General features: G+C 52.4%; 1 protein-coding gene across 3 annotated transcripts in view; it reads right to left on the bottom strand.

The window, feature by feature from the left end:
• RNF4 (ring finger protein 4) overlaps positions 1-19,697 on the bottom strand; it is a 36,263-nt gene that overhangs the window by 9,237 nt on the left and 7,329 nt on the right. For all 3 annotated transcript variants that reach the window (XM_018049832.1, XM_018049831.1, XM_018049833.1), the window contains exons 2-4: positions 13,031-13,175; positions 9,945-10,059; positions 3,124-3,203 (exon numbers count right to left, since the gene is read on the bottom strand). In XM_018049832.1, coding sequence (XP_017905321.1) covers positions 3,124-3,203; positions 9,945-10,059; positions 13,031-13,039 — 204 coding nt within the window. In that variant the 5' untranslated portion in view covers positions 13,040-13,175. The remainder of the gene's footprint in view (positions 1-3,123; positions 3,204-9,944; positions 10,060-13,030; positions 13,176-19,697) is intronic.

The raw sequence follows: 19,697 nt of genomic DNA, 5'->3' as shown, positions 1-19,697 counted from the left end.
AAACAAGAATGCCCATGACTGTCACTGTTTTTACTCAGCCAATACTGAGTTTTTTAGCCAGTGTGTTAAGGCCAAGGGGGAAAAAAAAAAAAAAAAAGAGTAGAACCAAAACCTGTTCTATGTACACAAAAAATCAAAAGATTTACAGACTAAGAATTGTTAGACTAAAAAAAGAAAAATCAATCGCATTTCTTTATATTAGCAAATCATAATTAAAAAGAAATGAAAATCTGAAACACCATTTATAGCATCTTAAAATACTACATACCTAGGAATAAATCTCCTAACAAGACATGCAAAATCACTCCAGGGTATAAAGTTTACTGTGAAGTATCTAATCTTGGTGTTCAGTTGCTCAATCGTGTCTGACTCTCTGCGACCCCACAGAGAGCAGCACGCCAGGCTTCCCTGTCCTTCACTATCTCCCAGAGCTTCCTCAAACTCACGCCCACTGAGTGTGTGATGCCCTCCCACCATCTAATCTCATCTCAAACCATACACAAAACTCAATTCACATAGATTACAGACCTAAACATGAAACGTGAAACAGTAATACTTTTCCAATATAGGAACAAATTTTTATGGTACAGGATTTTCATCAACAAAATTGATAAATTCAACTATATTAAAATTAAGACCCTTTGTATATAAACCAAAAAGAGAAAAAGACAAGCGTCTGAACAGAAGATTCAATACACAACTGATGGCAGGCTCATATTCAGAACTTATTTAAAAAAGTGAGGCAAGGCAGGCAGCCACAAGGGAAAATGAGCGGAGATTCAGTTTAAAAAAAAAAAGATCCCAACAGGCAACACACCGAAGAGGAAAGTGAGCCACCACTGAGCACTGAAAGGCATGTGACCCCAACAGTACCAGGGAAACACCCTGAAAGCACGTGGGAGACTCCAGGCAACACCACAGTGGCGGGAGCCTGGGCGGGGCAGCCTCTCTGGAAGACGGGGGTCACTGCCCAGCGCCTGCTGAAGGCACACACCTGGACAGAGTCTGCACAGCCTCTCCTTCAGCCTTCAGAGGGCTCACCAAAGCTCCACTGTGGCCCTGGGGTGTACAGATGTGAGCTACTCCCAGACGGGGTCCACGTGGTACTTAGCCTACCCCCTGGATTCTGGGTGGCTGGTAAGATTACCCCAAACTAGGAAACAACACGATCATTTCACGCTCCTGAACGTGGCATCCGATGTAACCCTAAACTCGTAATCCCTCTAATAGAGGCCCCTCATCTTGAGTTAGTAACATTACTAGGTACTCCAAGCAGATACTTAGTGAAAATTTCAGTCTAGGTATACTTTTCACTGTAAATCTTAAAAGTGGCATTTGAATTTGTGAAAGTAATTATCAATAAAACATGAAGAACAATTAGATTAAAAGGGATGCTATCAAATCCCAACTATTCTGTCTGGGAACACTTGAGGCCACAGGAAGGGGGACTCCTCCACCAGAACCCAGGACCCCTGCTTCTCAAGCTGGTCTCCCCCACAACCTGCCCAGGCTCTCCACCTGCTCCCAGGACAGCCCCCAGTGCCAGCATCCCTGTCCCAGCGTCTCCCAGTGACTCCCCACAGGCAGGGACACAGCAGGAGGCTAGAGAGCTCAGAAAGGCAGCGCACGGAGGGAAGGCAGATGAACCATCAAAACAAAACCAGGGTGTAAAAGGGGCTATGACGATGCTGGCTAGTCACTCAGCAGCAGCCACTGGCATCCCCATGAGGGCAGAATCCTGGCCAGCTCCCCAGGGCCTGGCATGCCTCAGGTGGACACCAAGTACTGGGCCAACAAGGACTGGCGGCCCTGTGAAGTGCTAATCAGCAACTGAGCTGCAGGCCTCAGCCCAGGTGCCAGACTCAGCTGTCTTCTCAGAACCTCGGGGAGCTTGCCAGGAACAGCAGCAAAGCTGGATGTATGCTCCTTAGAAAACACTCATAGGCCCAGCGGGGACCACTGAACAGCTAAGCCACTGAGACTTATCTCCAGGGAAATGACTGCCTCTCGCTCAGGAGGTGTCCCCGAGCACTCACGCATAATCCGCTGGGACAGCTGACAGGCTCAGCAGGAGCAGCTGCCTGGCCTTTGGGGTGGGGTGGGGGGTGGGGCGGATGCGACGGACAGACACACAGCCGGACAGCCCAGCAGTTTCAGACTGGGCCCAGAGTCCAAACCTCTTCACTTGTCAGGTCAGTCCCTGTCCTCACACACTTGCTTCTTTTGAAGGCTCGAAGCTTCTCGGAGTAACCCTGAGGTTCCAAGCACAGCCAGGATAGCCCCAAGGCCATGGGCCCCTAGGCCAAGGGGAGACTCAGCTCCCAGCAACCTCCGCAGGCCCCAGCAAACCATCCTCAGCAGCACTGCACCCCCTCACCTCCCTCACAGGGGTCCCCCTCCGCTCTGCACACCTGCGCCCTCGCAGCATCCTGAGAGAAGCGCACCCTCAGGAAGCGGGCGAGCTGAGGCAGACTCCCAGCCCAACCGGGGGAGGCACCCTGCTTGGTGGAGCTGGGCTGCAGGACTGGCTCCCCCATCCCCGAGCAGGTCTCCTTCCTGGAGGCCACGCAGGGGCAGGCGAGTGCCCCGGGATAGCAGCCCCCAGGCTCCACCCTCTGGGATCCACGGCACCGTTGGGCGCCAGCGGGCAGTGCAGGGGGCCTGCCTGCTCCATGGCAGCGGCTTCCAGGCCTCAAGACCCGCCCTGGCAGTGCTCAGCGAATGTCCCCATTCCCACCAGCCAAGAGGGTGTGAACTCACGTTTACTGGGCACCACGTTGGGTGCCAGGCACTCAAATAAAGGATTCTTCCAACCCTCACAGTACCCTACTGACACGGATGGCATTATCCTCATTTTATGGACAAGCGAAGGAGGCTAAGTCACTTGCCCCAGGTCACGCAGCTGTTGTTAAGGGTGGAATCAGAGACTAAAGAGAGACGGAGCCTCAAAGTTCTCCCCAACTATGCAAAGGAGGCTCACTTGTGATTAATTAGAGCAATAAAGTTATGATAAATGATTTTCCTGAAACATGTTCCACCTTGAGTGCCTGTGACCAAGGACTTCAGATGTGCCAGCCAGGGGTCCACCACCGAGAGCGCCAACGCTCAGGCTCCCCCACTTACCACAACGGAGTCATTGTGAGTCAGGTCAACGACCACAGGCTCTAAAGATTCACAGGTGAGGTCCACTATTTCATCTCCAGCTTCAAAATAAAGCATTTTAACAAGCTTTAGAGGAAAAGTAAAGGCATATTGCTCAGTTTCATTAATATGACAACGACCAGAACACGGCTTATAGCAAACATCCCTGGTCCAGTAGTAAAGGGGCAAGTAATGAACACTCCTCGAGCCCTGCTCTGACAACACTGCGCGGTTTAACCAATACACCAGCCCTCCCTGTGGCTTCACACCCCACCCCTGCGCATTCGCAGCAGAGAGGCAGCAGGTCGCCTGCGGCAGGTGGCGTGCACAGTCGGGGAGCCACCAGGCACGCTGGGCTCGGGCTTCGGGGCGGGTCTGTCTGGAAGCTCCGTTCCCCCGATCTCAGGTCAGGCTATACTCGGCACCGCAGAGGCTGTACTCTTCATCAGTTGCATTTTCATCTCCCTTTAGCCCACTGGCGCTTCCCAACTTGGTTGGGCCACAACGGTTTACTCACTGGTGCCCCAAAACCCCAACTTGCCAAGAGAGGTCGAGCCTGTCCTGCCACTTGCCTGTGGGCCCGAGAGTACACTGCACGTCTCCCCACGCATGGGACACGTGGGAAGGGCGTGTGCCAGTTACCAGCACTGAGGTCTGGCAGTGCACAACCTCCATTTCTATAAACTGAAACAAGATTTACAACCATCTTTGCTTCTATTATTCATAACATTAAAAAGTAGGAGGGAGGAACTTCTAGAAATAATGGTCAATATTTGGGGAAAGTCACTTGCAATACATTTAACATATTCAAATTTTTGTTCTCCTGGATTAAAAAGTTCACAGGAATAAATATCATAATATATCAATGATTCCAACATAATTTATACAAAATGGTTTTATTTCTTTTAAAGAATAGTCCATAATGGATCTATCGTAACTTACAGCACTGTTTCTCTTTCTGGTGAACAGTTTTGGGTTCTTACAATAAAAACTATGCCAACGGGCAGCTTGTGCACGGAGTCCTGCACGTGGGCGTGAGGCTCACCGAGGACGGAAAATGCCACCGTGGAGAGCAGTGGGCCTCAGGCAGGCTGGAGACTCTGAGCCCTTTGAGAGGCACGCATGGGTTCAGTGTCCCACAGGAGCAGACTCCTGCACCTGCTGGGGGGTGGGGGTGGGGGAAGCAGGGTGGCCCAGGGCTGTACGAGTCTGTCTGAAGTGAGATCAGAGACCAGAGACAGGCGGAGGCCTCACTCCCTGAAGGGCCATGACATGACCTCAGGCAAGCCGCTTCTCTCCAAGTCTCAGCTCTCGTGCCTCATAATTACAAAAGCAACCTTCCCGTATGCAGAGCGGAGGGACTGACACAGGCCATGTGCCACTGCCCTGAGCAGCCAAGCAGGGGGCAAAGAGCCAATCCGCCTCCACCCGCACCCAATGCCCTCCAGCCCAGGCTGATCAGCGCACAGGTCTGCCTTCTGCAGCAACTGTCGGTCTTAATGAAGGAGAAAAGAAACCTGAGTACTTCCTGAGGCCAAGTTTAAGTTGAGACACAACTTCAAAGAGAAAAGGTGGACCCAGACAGTGTCCACGTCTACGCTGCGCAGCCTCCAAGGATGGCTGATTAGGCCCAGGGGGCAGCTCTGGCTCACTTCAGCTTGAGAGTCGTGAACGGTGAGTCTGAGACCGTCGGTCTTATAAAAACAGCGACTAAGCTGGACCTTCGTACAGCTCTGAGTGTTCGTGTCACCTACTCATTTCAGAGCCCGAACAGCTCTACAGAGCTACCGCATATACAGGCGCCACGACCCTCACACACACACATGCAATGATCCTCACACACAGCCCCATTATTCATGTGTTCACACATGCCATGATCCTCACACGCACACATGCCACGATCCTCACACAGCCCCATTATTCATGTGTTCACATACGCCATGATCTGCACACACGCCGTTATCCTCACACACACACATGCCATTATCTGCACGCACACACATGCATGATCCTCACATACAAACAGGCCATTATCCTCATATATACACACATGCCACTCATTATCTGCGTGCACACAAACCATCATCCATGTGCACACATTATCTGCACACACACACACGCCATTATCCTTACAAACATGCCATTACCCTCCTATACACACACACCCCATTATCCACATATACATACACACATCATTATCCTCATATACACACCACTAACTTCATATACACACACATGCCATTATGCTTATATACACACCATTATCCAAGGAAGATGGTAGGTGTGTTGCAAGAGGGCATCAGAGGGCAGACACACTGAAACCATACTCACAGAATTCTAGTCAATCTAATCACACTAGGACCACAGCCTTGGCTAACACAATGAAACTAAGCCATGCCCGCAGGGCAAACCAAGACGGGCGGGTCATGGTGGAGAGGTCTGACAGAATGTGGTCCACTGGAGAAGGGAATGGCAAGCCACTTCAGTATTCTTGCCATGAGAACCCCATGAACAGTAGGAAAAGGCAAAATGATAGGATACTGAAAGAGGAACTCCCCAGGTCAGTAGGTGCCCAACATGCTACTAGACATCAGTAGAGAAATAACTCCAGAAAGAGTGAAGGGATGGAGCCGAAGCAAAAACAATAACCAGCTGTGTATGTGGATGTGACTGGTGATAGAAGCAAGGTCCGATGCTGTAAAGAGCAACATTGCATAGGAACCTGGAATGTCAGGTCCATGAATCAAGACAAATTGGAAGCGGTCAAACGAGATGGCAAGAGTGAACGTCAACATTCTAGGCATCAGCGAACTAAAATGGACTGGAATGGGTGAATTTAACTCAGATGACGATTGTATCTACTACTGCGGGCAGGAATCCCTCAGAAGAAATGGAGTAGCCATCATGGTCAATAAGAGTCCAAAATGAGTACTTGGATGCAGTCTCAAAAACAACAGAATGATCTCTGTTCGTCTCCAAGGCAACCATTCAATGTCACGGTAATCCAAGTCTATGCCCCAACCAGTAACGCTGAAGAGGCTGAAGTTGAACGGTTTTATGAAGACCTACAAGACCTTTTAGAACTAACACCCAAAAAAGATGTCCTTTTCATTATAGGGGACTGGAATGCAAAAGTAGGAAGTCAAGAAACACCTGGAGTAACAGAAAATTTGGCCTTGGAATGCGGAATGAAGCAGGGCAAAAACTAATAGAGTTTTGCCAAGAACATGCACTGGTCATAGCAAACACCCTCTTCCAACAACACAAGAGAAGACTCTACACATGGACATCACCAGATGGTCAACACCGAAATCAGACTGATTATATTCTCTGTAGCCAAAGATGGAGAAGCTCTATACAGTCAACAAAAACAAGACCAGGAGCTGACTGTGGCTCAGATCATGAATTCCTTATTACCAAATTCAGACTTAAATTGAAGAAAGTAGGGAAAACCGCTAGACCATTCAGGTATGACCTCAATCAAATCCCTTATGCTTATACAGTGGAAGTGAGAAATAGATTTAAGGGCCTAGATCTGATAGATAGAGTGCCTGATGAACTATGGAATGAGGTTCGTGACACTGTACAGGAGACAGCGATCAAGACCATCCCCATGGAAAAGAAATGCAAAAAAGCAAAATGGCTATCTGGGGAGGCCTTACAAACAGCTGTGAAAAGAAGAGAGATGAAAAGCAAAGGAGAAAAGGAAAGATATCAGCATCTGAATGCAGAGTTCCAGAGAATAGCAAGAAGAGATAAGAAAGCCTTCTTCAGAGATCAATGCAAAGAAATAGAGGAAAAGAACAGAATGGGAAAGACTAGAGATCTCTTCAAGAAAATCAGAGATACCAAGGGAACATTTCATGCAAAGATGGGCTCGATAAAGGACAGAAATGGTATGGACCTAACAGAAGCAGAAATATTAAGAAGAGGTGGCAAGAATACAAAGAAGAACTGTACAAAAAAGATCTTCACGACCCGGATAATCACGATGGTGTGATCACTCACTTAGAGCCAGACATCCTGGAATGTGAAGTCAAGTGGGCCTTAGAAAGCATCACTACGAACAAAGCTAGTGGAGGTGATGGAATTCCAGTTGAGCTCTAATCCTGAAAGATGATGCTGTGAAAGTGCTGCACTCAATACACCAGCAAATTTGGAAAACTCAGCAGTGGCCCCAAGACTGGAAAAGGTCAGTTTTCATTCCAATCCCAAAGAAAGGCAATGCCAAAGAATGCTCAAACTATTGCACAATTGCACTCATCTCACATGCTAGTAAAGTCATGCTCAAAATTCTCCAAGCCAGACTTCAGCAATACGTGAACCATGAACCTCCTGATGTTCAAGCTGGTTTTAGAAAAGAAAATCCCATGGACGGAGAAGCCTGGCAGGCTGCAGTCCATGGGGTTGCTAAGAGTCAGGCACGACTGAGCGATTTCACTTTATTTTCACTTTCATGTACTGGAGAAGGAAATGGCAACCCACTCCAGTGTTCTTGCCTAGAGAATCCCAGGGACGGGGGAGCCTGGTGGGCTGCCGTCTATGGGGTCGCAGAGTCGGACATGACTGAAGCAACTTAGCAGCAGCAGCAGAGGAAACAGAGATCAAATTGCCAACATCCGTTGGATCATGGAAAAAGCAAGAGAGTTCCAGAAAAACATCTATTTCTGCTGTATTGACTATGCCAAAGCCTTTGTCTGGGTGGATCACAATAAACTGTGGAAAATTCTGAAAGAGATGGGAATACCAGACCATCTGACATGCCTCTTGAGCAATCTGTATGCAGGTCAGGAATCAACAATTAGAACTGGACATGGAACAACAGACTGGTTCCAAATAGGAAAAGGAGTACGTCAAGGCTGTATATTGTCACCCTGCTTATTTAACTTCTATGCAGAGTACATCATGAGAAACGCTGGACTGGAAGAAGCACAAGCTGGAATCAAGATTGTCGGCAGAAATATCAATAACCTCAGATATGCAGATGACACCACCCTTATGTCAGAAAGTGAAGAGGAACTCAAAAGCCTCTTGATGAAAGTGAAAGAGGAGAGTTGGCTTAAATGTTCAACATTCAGAAAACGAAGATCATGGCATCCGGTCCCATCGCTTCATGGGAAATAGATGGGGAAACAGTGTCAGACTTTATTTTGGGGGGCTCCAAAATCACTGCAGATGGTGGTTGCAGCCATGAAATTAAAAGACGCTTACTCCTTGGAAGAAAAGTTATGACCAACCTAGACAGCATATTCAAAAGCAGAGACATTACTTTGCCGACTAAGGTCCGTCTAGTCAAGGCTATGGTTTTTCCAGAAGTTATGTATGGATGTGAGAGCTGGACTGTGAAGAAGGCTGAGAGCCGAAGAATTGATACTTTTGAACTGTGGTGCTGGAGAAGTCTCTTCAGAGTCCCTTGGACTGCAAGGAGATCCAACCCGTCCATCCTAAAGGAGATCAGTCCTGGGTATTCATTGGAAGGACTGATGTTGAAGCTGAAACTCCAATACTTTGGCCACCTGACACGAAGAGCTGCCTCATTGGAAAAGACCCTGATGCTGGGGAAGATTGAAGGCAGGAGAAGGGGACAACAGAGGATGAGATGGTGGATGGCATCACCGACTCGATGGACATGGGTCTGGGTGGACTCTGGGAGTTGGTGATGGACAGGGCGGCCTGGCGTGCTGCAGTTCATGGGGTGGCAAAAGTCGGACATGACTGAGCAAATGAACTGAACTGATCCTCATACACACACACACACAGACACCATTATCCTCATATACAAACACAACATTATTCTCACACACACATGCCGTTATCCATGTGCGCACACACACCATCACTGTCATATACACAAACACACCATTATCCACACACACACACACACACACACACAGGCCATTATCCTCATATGCACGTCATTACCCATGTGTACACACATGCCATTATCCTCACACACACACCATTATCCACGTGTGCACATACGCTGCTGCTAAGTTGCTTCAGTCGTGTCCGACTCTGTGCGACCCCATAGACGGCAGCCTATGAGGCTCTCCCGTCCCTGGGATTCTCCAGGCAAGATCACTGCAGTGGGGTGCCATCGCCTTCTCCAATGCATGAAAGTGAAAAGTGAAAGTGAAGTCGCTCAGTCGTGTCCGACTCTTAGCGACCCCATGGACTGCGGCCCACCAGGCTCCTCCATCCGTGGGATTTTCCAGGTAAGAGTGCTGGAGTGGGGGGCCATTGCCTTCTCTGGCACATACGCTATTATCCTCCTAAACACACATGCCATCATCCTCACACACACAACCATAATTCTGATACACACATGCCATTATCCATGTGTGTACACATGCAATTATTCTTACACACACACGTACACACCATTACCCTCCTACACACAATTATCTGCACGCACACAAATGCCATTATCCTCACACACATACACACCACAATCCTGATACACACACGCCATTATCCGTGTGCACACATGCAATTACTCTTACACACACACACACACCATTATCCACCCCCCACACGTCATTATCCTCACACACAATTATCCTCATACACACATACATAAATGCCATTATCCTCATATAAACACACACACATCCTCACTCACACACATGCCATTATCCTCATATATACAAACATGCTACTGTCTGCAAGCACCATGCCTTAATCCTCATACACCGCACCCCCCCATTATGCACCATTTCAGATGAGGAAACTGAGGCCCACAGGTGTAGCCTGCACCAGGCCGGTGGCTCCCAACTGATGCTCAGGGTCGCTGGCAATCTTACCGCTTTCCACGAGCTCTATAGGTTCTGCCTCCAAGGCCATCTCAGGTGGGGAGGTAGTTTCCCGAGTTCGCTTCTGGGCTTGTCTAGAATTTACTGTCCCACCACGACGCTTTCTCTGAGGGTTTCCAGGGAAAAAGAAACAGTTACATAGCTTCTGACCAGTAAGATTTCTGCTAGAAAACTAAAGAAGGCCAAGTCACTGAGAATAAGACCATAATGAACAGCCCTGAGGCTGAGGTCCTTTCTAAACTCGAGATTCTGGCACTGAATGCTTAGCGAGAAATCATCCAAAATACACAGTGAATACAATTTTATAAAGTGAAGCTCCTGTTACACAGACTGTTAGTCTGTCAAACGCGCATGCCACACCACTCCATGGAGGCCTCTGGCCCAGGCTAGAATCAGACCAGAAGCCCCTTCTTTTAACCGCAAGTTACAGACCTATTTCCCTTGGATTTGTATTTGGCCCACTGAGCACCTTTTGTCTTTCAGCCCAAGGCCTTCAGTTCCCCAAGTTTCTATTCCCTGTGAAAAGCAGGTGTCTTTTTGGGAAAGGGTTCTAGCCTCTAAATTTTTAGAATACTATCAAGTTGTAGTTTACACCCTAATAACCACTCCCCACAGCTCCAAGAACCAAAGTTTTTATCTATTTTTTCTTGAGGTGAGAACTTTAAAAATTTTTTTATTGGAGTATAGTCGACTTACAGTGTCGTGTTGATCTCTGCTGTACAGCAGAGTGACTCACATATACATATACCCTTCAAGATTCCTTCCCCACATAGATCATTACCGAGTACTGGGTAGGGTTCTTTACGCCATACAGTAGGTCCTCCAAGAACCAGTTTCAGTTCCTAGGGGCTTCCAGAGAGACACGCCTTCTGGAAGGTGAGACCCGTTAATCAGCATGTCTGCAGTCAGACCCCGTGTCGGGCTTCCGTGGCCTTGCACTAGGTGCCAACGTGCTCCAGCACATCTGGCCTGTCCCCTGCATCTTCCTCAAGAGCCGGGGCCTCCACCTGCCTTGTAGCTTTATTATCGCGCCCTGTGCGGCCCCACCCAGCCCTGGCTCTGTTTCAGCGCTCCTCCCTGCCTTGTCCCGCTCCTCAGTGGCACTGGGCCCACTGTTTACAATGGGGGACATGGGGCTGAACTTCCTCACCAGTGGCAGCCCCACAGAGCTCTCCTAAGGATGAGGCGTCTGCACAGCGCTGAGCACCAGCCGAAGACGCCATCCCTACACTCTCGTGCCTCGCCAGGCATCCGCACTGTGGACATGCTGGCAGGACAGGGAAGTGTCCTCGGGACCCACACAAGATTAAGGAGTGCCCCTCACCCAGCCAGTCCTCGCTGGCAGCAGAGAAGCCGGCTTCTCTCCATGTTCTAAGCGCCTCTCCTCTCACGGCTGCCCGAGGAGCCGCCTCCCAGCCCAGGGGGGCCTGGAGGCCAGGGGCAGCAGGGAGCCACTCCATCCCTCAGGCCAGAGGTGAGGCTACCGCCGGGGGTTTCTAACTTTCCCCAGCAGCTACCAGATTACCTAGGGCTCTACCCCACTCTCTTTGAAGCTGTCCTGATAACTTCCTTCCTTGGAAAAGGACTGCGTCTTTCTCAGCAGGCACTGCTGAACAGAGCCCTTCACGCCCCTACTGCGCAGCTTCTCTGAGGAAGGAAACAGCAGTCATGGGTCCTGGCCACAGTCTGAGTGCAGAGCCCTAAAAACCCCGTCCCGGCCACGGCAGCGATGTGTCCTGCTAACCCTCAGCGCAAGCCAACAGCAGTCCTCTCCTCTTTCAGCCTCCCCCTGCCCTCTTCACTGGACCAGCTCTCACACAGCTTTGAGGGGCTTCCTCACCTGGCAGCGCCACCGTGAGGCCATTCTCAAGCCCTGCTGCTGGCCACCTCATGCCCCCATCCTCCTCCCCCTTCCCCACAGGGAGCCCCGCACTTCCCCTCCTCCTCCACCCGCACGCCCTGGAGGCCAGGCTCAGGCAGCCTAGGACCCAGGAAGGCCCCGCCCCGCCCCGCCCCGCCCGCCCGTTATTTTCATCTCGCTCGCCTGCGTTTACCAGCAGAGCCCTCAGAGGGCCGCAGCCTGGTGTTAAAGCTGACCACCTGGCCACTGCCACACCTTAGTCACACTGCCCTGAGTGGAGTTTAACCAGCTTCTTCACAGCCGCTCACAGAGGCCACACTGCTGTCTGTTCAGAGTGCGGCTTCCAAGGGGAGGTGCCCAGGCTTAGGAGGCTTCCCCGCAGATAAGGGACTGAGGTGGGAAGTCACCTGGCCTTTAAAGGGCAGGTCCAGGGGCCTGGAACACAGTGGGCACTGCAGTGGTCAGAAGGGATGGACCAAGGGGAGGTGGGCCAGAACAAAATCTATAGGACTCCTACCACTCCACCCCAGGAGCGGACTGGTCAGCCTTCCCGCCACCCCAACACCTCTAGAACCTGGAGAGAGGATGAGTCTCCCAGCTAGCCCACCGGCCGGGAATGCTCTGCTTCAGAAAACAGCTGTTCTGAGTTTACATCCCACGAGCAGCATCGTTAGTAGGCAGTAAAGCGGGGAGGGGGACCGTCAGGCAATCTCTGGACTCGAGGGGCTCCCGGTGACATCTGGGCTAAAACAACCCAGAGCTACCTCTGCTGTCTAAAGCAGAAGTTACACTGACTTACCCACTTCGGCCACTGAGCGTGAGAAAACTCACCAAGGGTTGTTCTCACTACCAATGCTGGCATCAGACCAAGGACTACGCAGGGAGCAGAAACAGGAGGAAAAGCGGGAAACTGGGCTGTAAGTAGTTAAATAAACCAGGGCCCTAACAGTTCCAGGATGCCAGCAGCGGCTCTGGAGGCGTGAAGTTTCAAACCCTCAGCCGTCCTTCTCAGCCTTCTGTCTTTAGAGCACCGACCAAAACAACTCTGACCAAAGGCAAGCAGGCTGATGTAACTGCCGAAAGGTCCCATACACACTCTTCCAAGAATGAGGGTTACTCAGAAGCAGCTTTATGGTACTCTCGTAATTTAGGTGCACAAGGAATGAAGTAGGTGTTTAGTCTTAAAAAACAGAATCCATGAACTTGTAAAACTCACCGTACTCATGGTGCTCCTTGGCGCCAACCTACAGGAAAACACAGAGTCTAGACCGGGCCTGGCCTCAGCCTCTCATGCCTGCTGGTTACTCATCTTGACTAGCGCAGGGATCTGCACACCAGCAGATTTCCGGAATCTTCAAGCCCTGGAAAATAAAGGCATCAAGTTGACAAATGCTGCACCTGTTTTACCGACAAGCGCGCTCAGCTCAACCGTCTACGGGTCCTTCCTGTCAGCTGCGCACGTTGCTGAGCACTTTATGCCATCACGTCCTAATCCACATCCTCCATGGGAGATACATACCCTCGTGGAATACAGGACAACGTAATCCCACAGCCTGCAAGCAGGACCATTAAGCCACCTCTTGCCCTCCTGGCTGCTGAAACACACACAGATGCTCCTTGGCCCACGGCCCCCTCCCTGCCTGTCTAGACTTGCCCCCGTGGGGCTAACATGGGCTCTGGCCTTGTCGAAGTTGTGCCCACCTCCCCCAGGGTGTGCCAGGAGACAAAATGCAAATGGCAGGGTGCCAGCCAGCTGCTGGTCACTGGGTAACCTACTCTAGTTAGGCCGTTCCAGGCAGCCGAATGGTGATGACCTGTGACCCATTAGGGGAGCAGGCAGAGGGGACAAAGCCCAGGTCTCTGTTACGAAAGGAGAGATCCTGAACCCTCTTGCACAATCTGTGAGGACGCGGCTTGCCTCACTCAAGCTTAGGAAAGCAGCTATTGCCCCATGACTCTGACTGCGAGAGGCTGGGGACCCTGAGCTCACGGCCTCTGGTTCACAGCTTCCTTGGATGCAGTGATCCTGCCTCACTGCACACGCTCTGAGGCTCCTGCCAACTGGGAGGGTGGGTGACGCTGAAGCCCCCTCCCATCTTGAATCCTCTCTGGAGTAATCAAGAGGAGATCAATAAACAAAGGGACCTCCCCCCCCACCCCCCACCAGACACACACACACACAAAGACAAGAAACCCCTGCAGAGTCCTTCGCAGCTTCTGGGAGGATGAGAATCAGAACTGCTCCATGTGACCGCACAACCCCAGAAAGGAAAGAGCTTCCGCCTCTCCCCAAGACTGGGAACTGGGGCCTGCTGCAGGTGCCCGTAATTCAGGGGAAGCGACAAGGGCCACCAGTCCTGACCCACCCTCCGTGCCCAGCTGAGACTCTGCCACTGGCAGCAGATGAGCAGAGAAGAACCAAGAAATTGTGGGTTGGGAAGCCAGGCAGGCTCCGGGAAAGGCAGTGTGCAGCAGGTGCGGAGGCTCCTGGAGAACGGAGGCCCCTGGTTCGCTCAGGGCCCACCAAAGGTGGGGACTAACCCTGGAGATCTGAGTTCAGGGACACAGTGGCGAAAGCAGTGAAGGAGCAGCCGAGATGTGCAGACGGGCTTCTAGCGGGAGAGGCCTGAGCACAGGGCAAGGCCGAGGGACCCGGGCAGGGGCAGAGGGAGGCGGCGGCTCCGGGTCAGCCCGGCCAGGATGACGGGGTTTTGCACAAGGACAGGCGTTCTCGAAGTGGAGCCCGCATCAGGCTCACTCACCTGGAGGGTTTGTTAAACTACATTCGGATTCAGGAGATCTAGGATGGGGCTCACAAGTCCCAAGGCAAGGCTGATGGAGCCACTGAGGGCCACGCCACAGGAAGGCCTGTCTAGGAGACGGCCTGGGAGCTGGAGAGGACCAGTCACACACACGTGAGAGGCAAGGACACGGGGCCTCTGCCAAACACCCTTCTCCTCGTGCCCGGGGCTGCCGCCCCCTCCACACGACCTCCCCAGCCTGGCACCCTCCTGCCCTACTGCCAACACGGCTCTGAGCAGCAGCTGACCCCACAGCCTTCCCCCAGGTCCCCATCAAGTCCCGACCCCTAAGCCTGGCCTGCGGAGTCCATCTGGCCTTTCAGTTAGAGCACACCCGCACAGCCAGACAGCAGGGACAGGGTTGCAGCTCCAGACCCCTGCTTGCGGCCTTGGTGAGGCGCCGGCTCCTCTGTGCCTCATCTGCCGTGAAGCCGCTCAGTCGTGTCCGACTCTGACACCCGTGGACTGCAGCCTGCCAGGCTCCTCCGTCCATGGGATTCTCCAGGCAAGACCACTGCAGAGCGCTGCCATTTCCTTCTCCAGGGGATCTTCCCAGACCAGGGATCAAACCCATGTCTCCTGCATCAGTAGGTGAGTTCTTTACCCCTAAGCCCTCAGGGAAGCCCAGGCCTTATTTGCTTATCTATAAAATAAGACAGCATCGACCTCAAAGGTGTGTGAGGATTACAGGAGCTAATAAAGAGAGCACCTGGACCAGGACCAGCCCTTCACAGGTTCATGGACCTGTTCTGCCAGCACAGCCTTGCACCGCCCATTGCGCAGCCCCAGCCCTAAGAGGCTGTGGACCGCCGCACCCGACCCAGCTTCAACACGCACCCACGGGCTGCACATCTCCCCACACCTGTACCCATCAGCACGGCTCCTGCCCTGGGAACACAGCAGTGGATGCATCCAGCCCCCAGCTCCTGTCTGGGGTGGGTGCCGGCAGACAGCTCAGGTGTTGCAATAATTGGGACATATGAGCCCTGTGCAAGGGAAACCAAGAGGGCTGGGAGAGGCCAGAGGTTCTCCAGGAGCAGCCCCACTGCAGGAGCGTCCAGCCAGCTGAGCCTTTCTCCAGCACCCGGCAGTCTGCATCCGGGCGCGCCCCGACCGCACGGGCCATGCAGACCCCGAGTAGTTTACTTTCCATCAAGGGGAGCTGCTCTACAGCGCTGTGCTGGAGTCTGTCACATGTCAGCATCAGCCATAAGCCCACACATCGCCCTCCCTCGAGCCTCCCCCAGCGCCACGGGTGCCTCAGTCTCTCCAAGGAGGCTCGCAGCTGGCCTACTGCATGACCTCGCCTGACACCCTCAGGCCGGCCCAGGGGTGCCCTCACTCGAGCCTGGCACAAGTGCCTCCCAAAGCAGACATGAAGACAGTCCACCTGGCGGGCACGGGTGGCGGCGGCACCTCCACAGCCCCTAGGGACTCACAAGACCAGATCACATGTGGTTCCAGAGCCACTGGGCTTCCTGGATCCTAACCCAGAACTCATCGATTCCAGCAGTCTCTCTCAGAACTGAGAAGAATCTGATACAAATGTCACTGACAGTGATCTGTCTGCTGAGCACAAGGAAATAATTTAATGCACAGACCTTTGCTGCTCCAAAGCCTCTTGCCTCCTACTTGTTTTAAGCTTTAGGTTTTCAAACACTGTTGCTCCAGACGCGTCCAGCAGCTGCGCCACAGGGCTCTGCGCTCCTCAGCGTGCACACCCTCCCTGCTCCCCACTGCCCACCTGCAGCCCCAGGCTCTGCCGCACCCCCTGCCTGGTTCTCCCTTAGCGGACAATAAAGGTCAGTGGTCAGAGGACATAAAAGGCTGGAAGGCCAGCCTCAGGGAAATGTGCCAAGGGGCTGGATTTCACCAGAGAATGGAGGTGGGAAGACCGGGGTCAGGGGGTCTCCCCAGCAGACCAGTTTGCGGACATGGAAGTGCAATGTGTGGACAGAGAGACCAGGGGTTGTGGGAAAGATGGCCCTCACCAACTACAAAACGTTCTGGGTCATGCAGCTAATAGAAGCCACTAGAACAGTAAGACTAACTAACAATAGCTCAAACACAGAGGTCACTTCTGTGTGCAAGACACTACAGCGCTCTCCACACAGCATCTTGGATAATCCTCTAGCCCAACAAAGAGGCAGACACAATTATGGTGACCATTCACACACAAGGGAGCTAAGAATGGTCAGGGGTTAAGTAACTTGCCCACAGTCCACACCTAGTAAACACCAAGTCTGGATTTAAGCCAGGGCAGTTTGACACCAGAACACCGAGTCTTAAAAACACAAACAAGCCAGAGTCAGATGTATTAATTCTAGAAACAATATGGAACACGGGTGTTTCCCAGGTTTCTCAAACGTAGGTCCAGGAACTCCTTCCAACATGCCAGCACTCCATCTCAGCAACACCCCCCACCGTGGTTTCCAAAGCAAACCATGCAGTTATTCAGCATGCCTCACCTGAAAAAGTGCCAGAGGCCAGGCCTCTGTCTACTTCGCACCTAGCTAATCCTTTGCCCAAAGGAGATGTTCCTGTTTATTGAAGCGGCGAGTGGCTCAGAAGTGAGAGAGGGTGGTTAATGTCCCTGCCACTAAGAAAAGACCAGGAGTAGAGGCTGGCACCGGAGAAAGTGATGGCACCCCATGCCAATCCTCTTGCCTGGAAAATCCCATGGACGGAGGAGCCTGGAAGGCTGCAGTCCAGCGGGTCACTGAGGGTCAGACACAACTGAGTGACTTCACTTTCATGCATTGCAGAAGGAAATGGCAACCCACTCCAGTGTTCTTGCCTGGAGAATCCCATGGATGGAGGAGCCTGGTGGGCTGCCGTCTATGGGGTCACACAGAGTCGGACATGACTGACGTGACTTAGCAGAGCAGCAGAGGATGGCACTGGGAATGGTCAAGAAGGCCAGGTGCCAGGACCCCTTAATGCTCTGACAGGAAGGTGAGGGAAAACCAGCCCTCGCGAGATCATCCATCTGGGTATACCGTGGGAGTGACGCCACAGAACTGGGCTAGGGAAGGGATAAACAAGGCAGACACCTTAATTTTAGAAATGCTGAACGTGGGTATCCAAGAAGAAAGGTCCAAAGGCAACTGAAAAACTCAGGAGAGAGAACCAGGGTGGAGGGAGAGGTTTCAGAATCTGTGTTACAATCTGGGAAGTCGGCGGGGGGGGGGGTCGGGAAGCCTGAAGAGAGACTCAAAATGCAGAAAGCAAGCTGGGAGAACTTGGACATCGGTTAGACAAAAGCTGGCATTTCAAGGAGACGGCAGCAGTCAACAGGCAGACCTAGAAAGAGGACAGAGAGCTGCCCACAGGGAGCTGAGCCCCAGTGGCCAAGCAAGTGGAGCCCAAGCTGCTGCGGAGGGCCCAGCTGGGCTGCCTGGAGGTGGCGACACTGAAGATGAGGCCCCGAGTGACGGAGCTACTCAACACACACCGGCGGGCAGGGCCATCCAAGGGGAGGAGAGGATCTGCCCGAGGCGAGCCGTGCGCTGTGCGGGAGCCCTGAGGCCCACACGCCTCCCGGGGCGGGGCAGGCAGGCAGGGGTTCATACAGAGACAGCACCACCCACGTGTGGAGGCCCACGAGAGCCTGGACGGCTCAGAACACAGATCCGTATGGAGGCCTGAGTAATCCAGGCAGAAGTAAGCTGTGTGGCTTGGAGATAGTGCCAAGTGTGGACAGAAGTGAGACCACCTGCTGGATGGCAGCGGGGAGCTGCAAAGGTTAGTACCTTCAGCATTCTCACAGGTTTAACGGTCTACTCAATCATGACGTTATTGCCGGAGGTTGATTTTTTCCCACGAGGCTACTATGGACACGAAAGACGACCGCCCCAAAGCTAGGAGGGGTGACGCACAATCTTATGTGGCGCCTCCCCTAATCCTAACCTGTGTGTTTGACTACATGCGAATGTCTACACACATCACGGCTAGAAACTGCTGGGCAGTGTTGGCTGCAGCTGGATTCTGTGGCCTTATGGTCCCATGAGCCGAGAGAGGAGGGATCAGCAGAAAAGGGGTGGGGAACGGGTGCGCCAGCAAACAAGGAAAGCTGCAGAGTCCAGGGAGCTGTCTGGGCGAGGAGCTCTGTCCAGTCCAGGCCCCAGCGGCCCATGGCGCCCTCAGCCGCCAGGGCAGGTGAGGCTGCGGCCCATCTGGGCTCTCAGGTGGCTACTTGGGCGTGTCCGAGCAGGAGACGAGAGGCAGCCACGTCGGGTCATGCACTCCCGTGTGGCAATTACAGAGCAGATCTCTGTCAACTCACGAAGCTATTCTGAGACAGAAGCAGAGTGAGTCTGACTCAATGCCAGCATGGTGAAAGCAGAAAAGAGCCTCAACCTATAGCGTCTCATCAAGGCAAGGCAGATGTATCAGCAACTGACTAGGCACTGAGCCCCTGGCTAGTACCAATGGTCCAGGTCGCATGTTTTTAAAATTGCTTTCTGGTCACGCCTTGCAGCTTGTGAGCTCTTAAGTTCCCCGTCAGGGACCAAAGCCGGGCACTCGGCAGTGAGAGCGCAGAGTCCGAACCACGGGAGGACAGGCGAGTCCCCGCCAAACCTTAAATGAACACTGACGTCACCGCCACATCAGCGACCCGGCCTCAGAACTTAAGGAACAGTAAGAGCCTCCTGCTCACACAAAGGAGGGCGCACCGTAAGGACAGCAACCAGAGACGGCCAGATGAGCCCCGGAGCCCTGCTCACACACTCGGCCTCCAGGCCTCAGTTTCACCACCTTCCACGGGGGAAAATAGCCCCTACCCCGCAGCCGTGACACTGAATCAAAGTGCCCAGGAGGTTCCAGCACCCTGGACGGAACCCTACCAGCTGAGTAATTCAACAATTCCGTGCATGGGCTTACTCTGAATCAAGCACTGCTTCAGGGATTGGAAATACAATGGTGCTCAAAACAGACACTCACGGAGCATACATTCTAAGTGCAAAGACAATCAACAAATTAAGTAAGAAGTAGGTATTACCTCAGAAAAGCCAGTAATTACAGCTCTTCTTACAAGTGTGAGTGCTACTAGATGAGAGCAAGAAGGAACTGGAACAAACG

Source organism: Capra hircus, chromosome 6 (assembly GCF_001704415.2).
Source record: "Capra hircus breed San Clemente chromosome 6, ASM170441v1, whole genome shotgun sequence".
In the NCBI taxonomy this organism is placed as follows: Eukaryota; Metazoa; Chordata; class Mammalia; order Artiodactyla; family Bovidae; genus Capra; species Capra hircus.
This window is presented reverse-complemented; position numbering and strand designations above follow the sequence as displayed.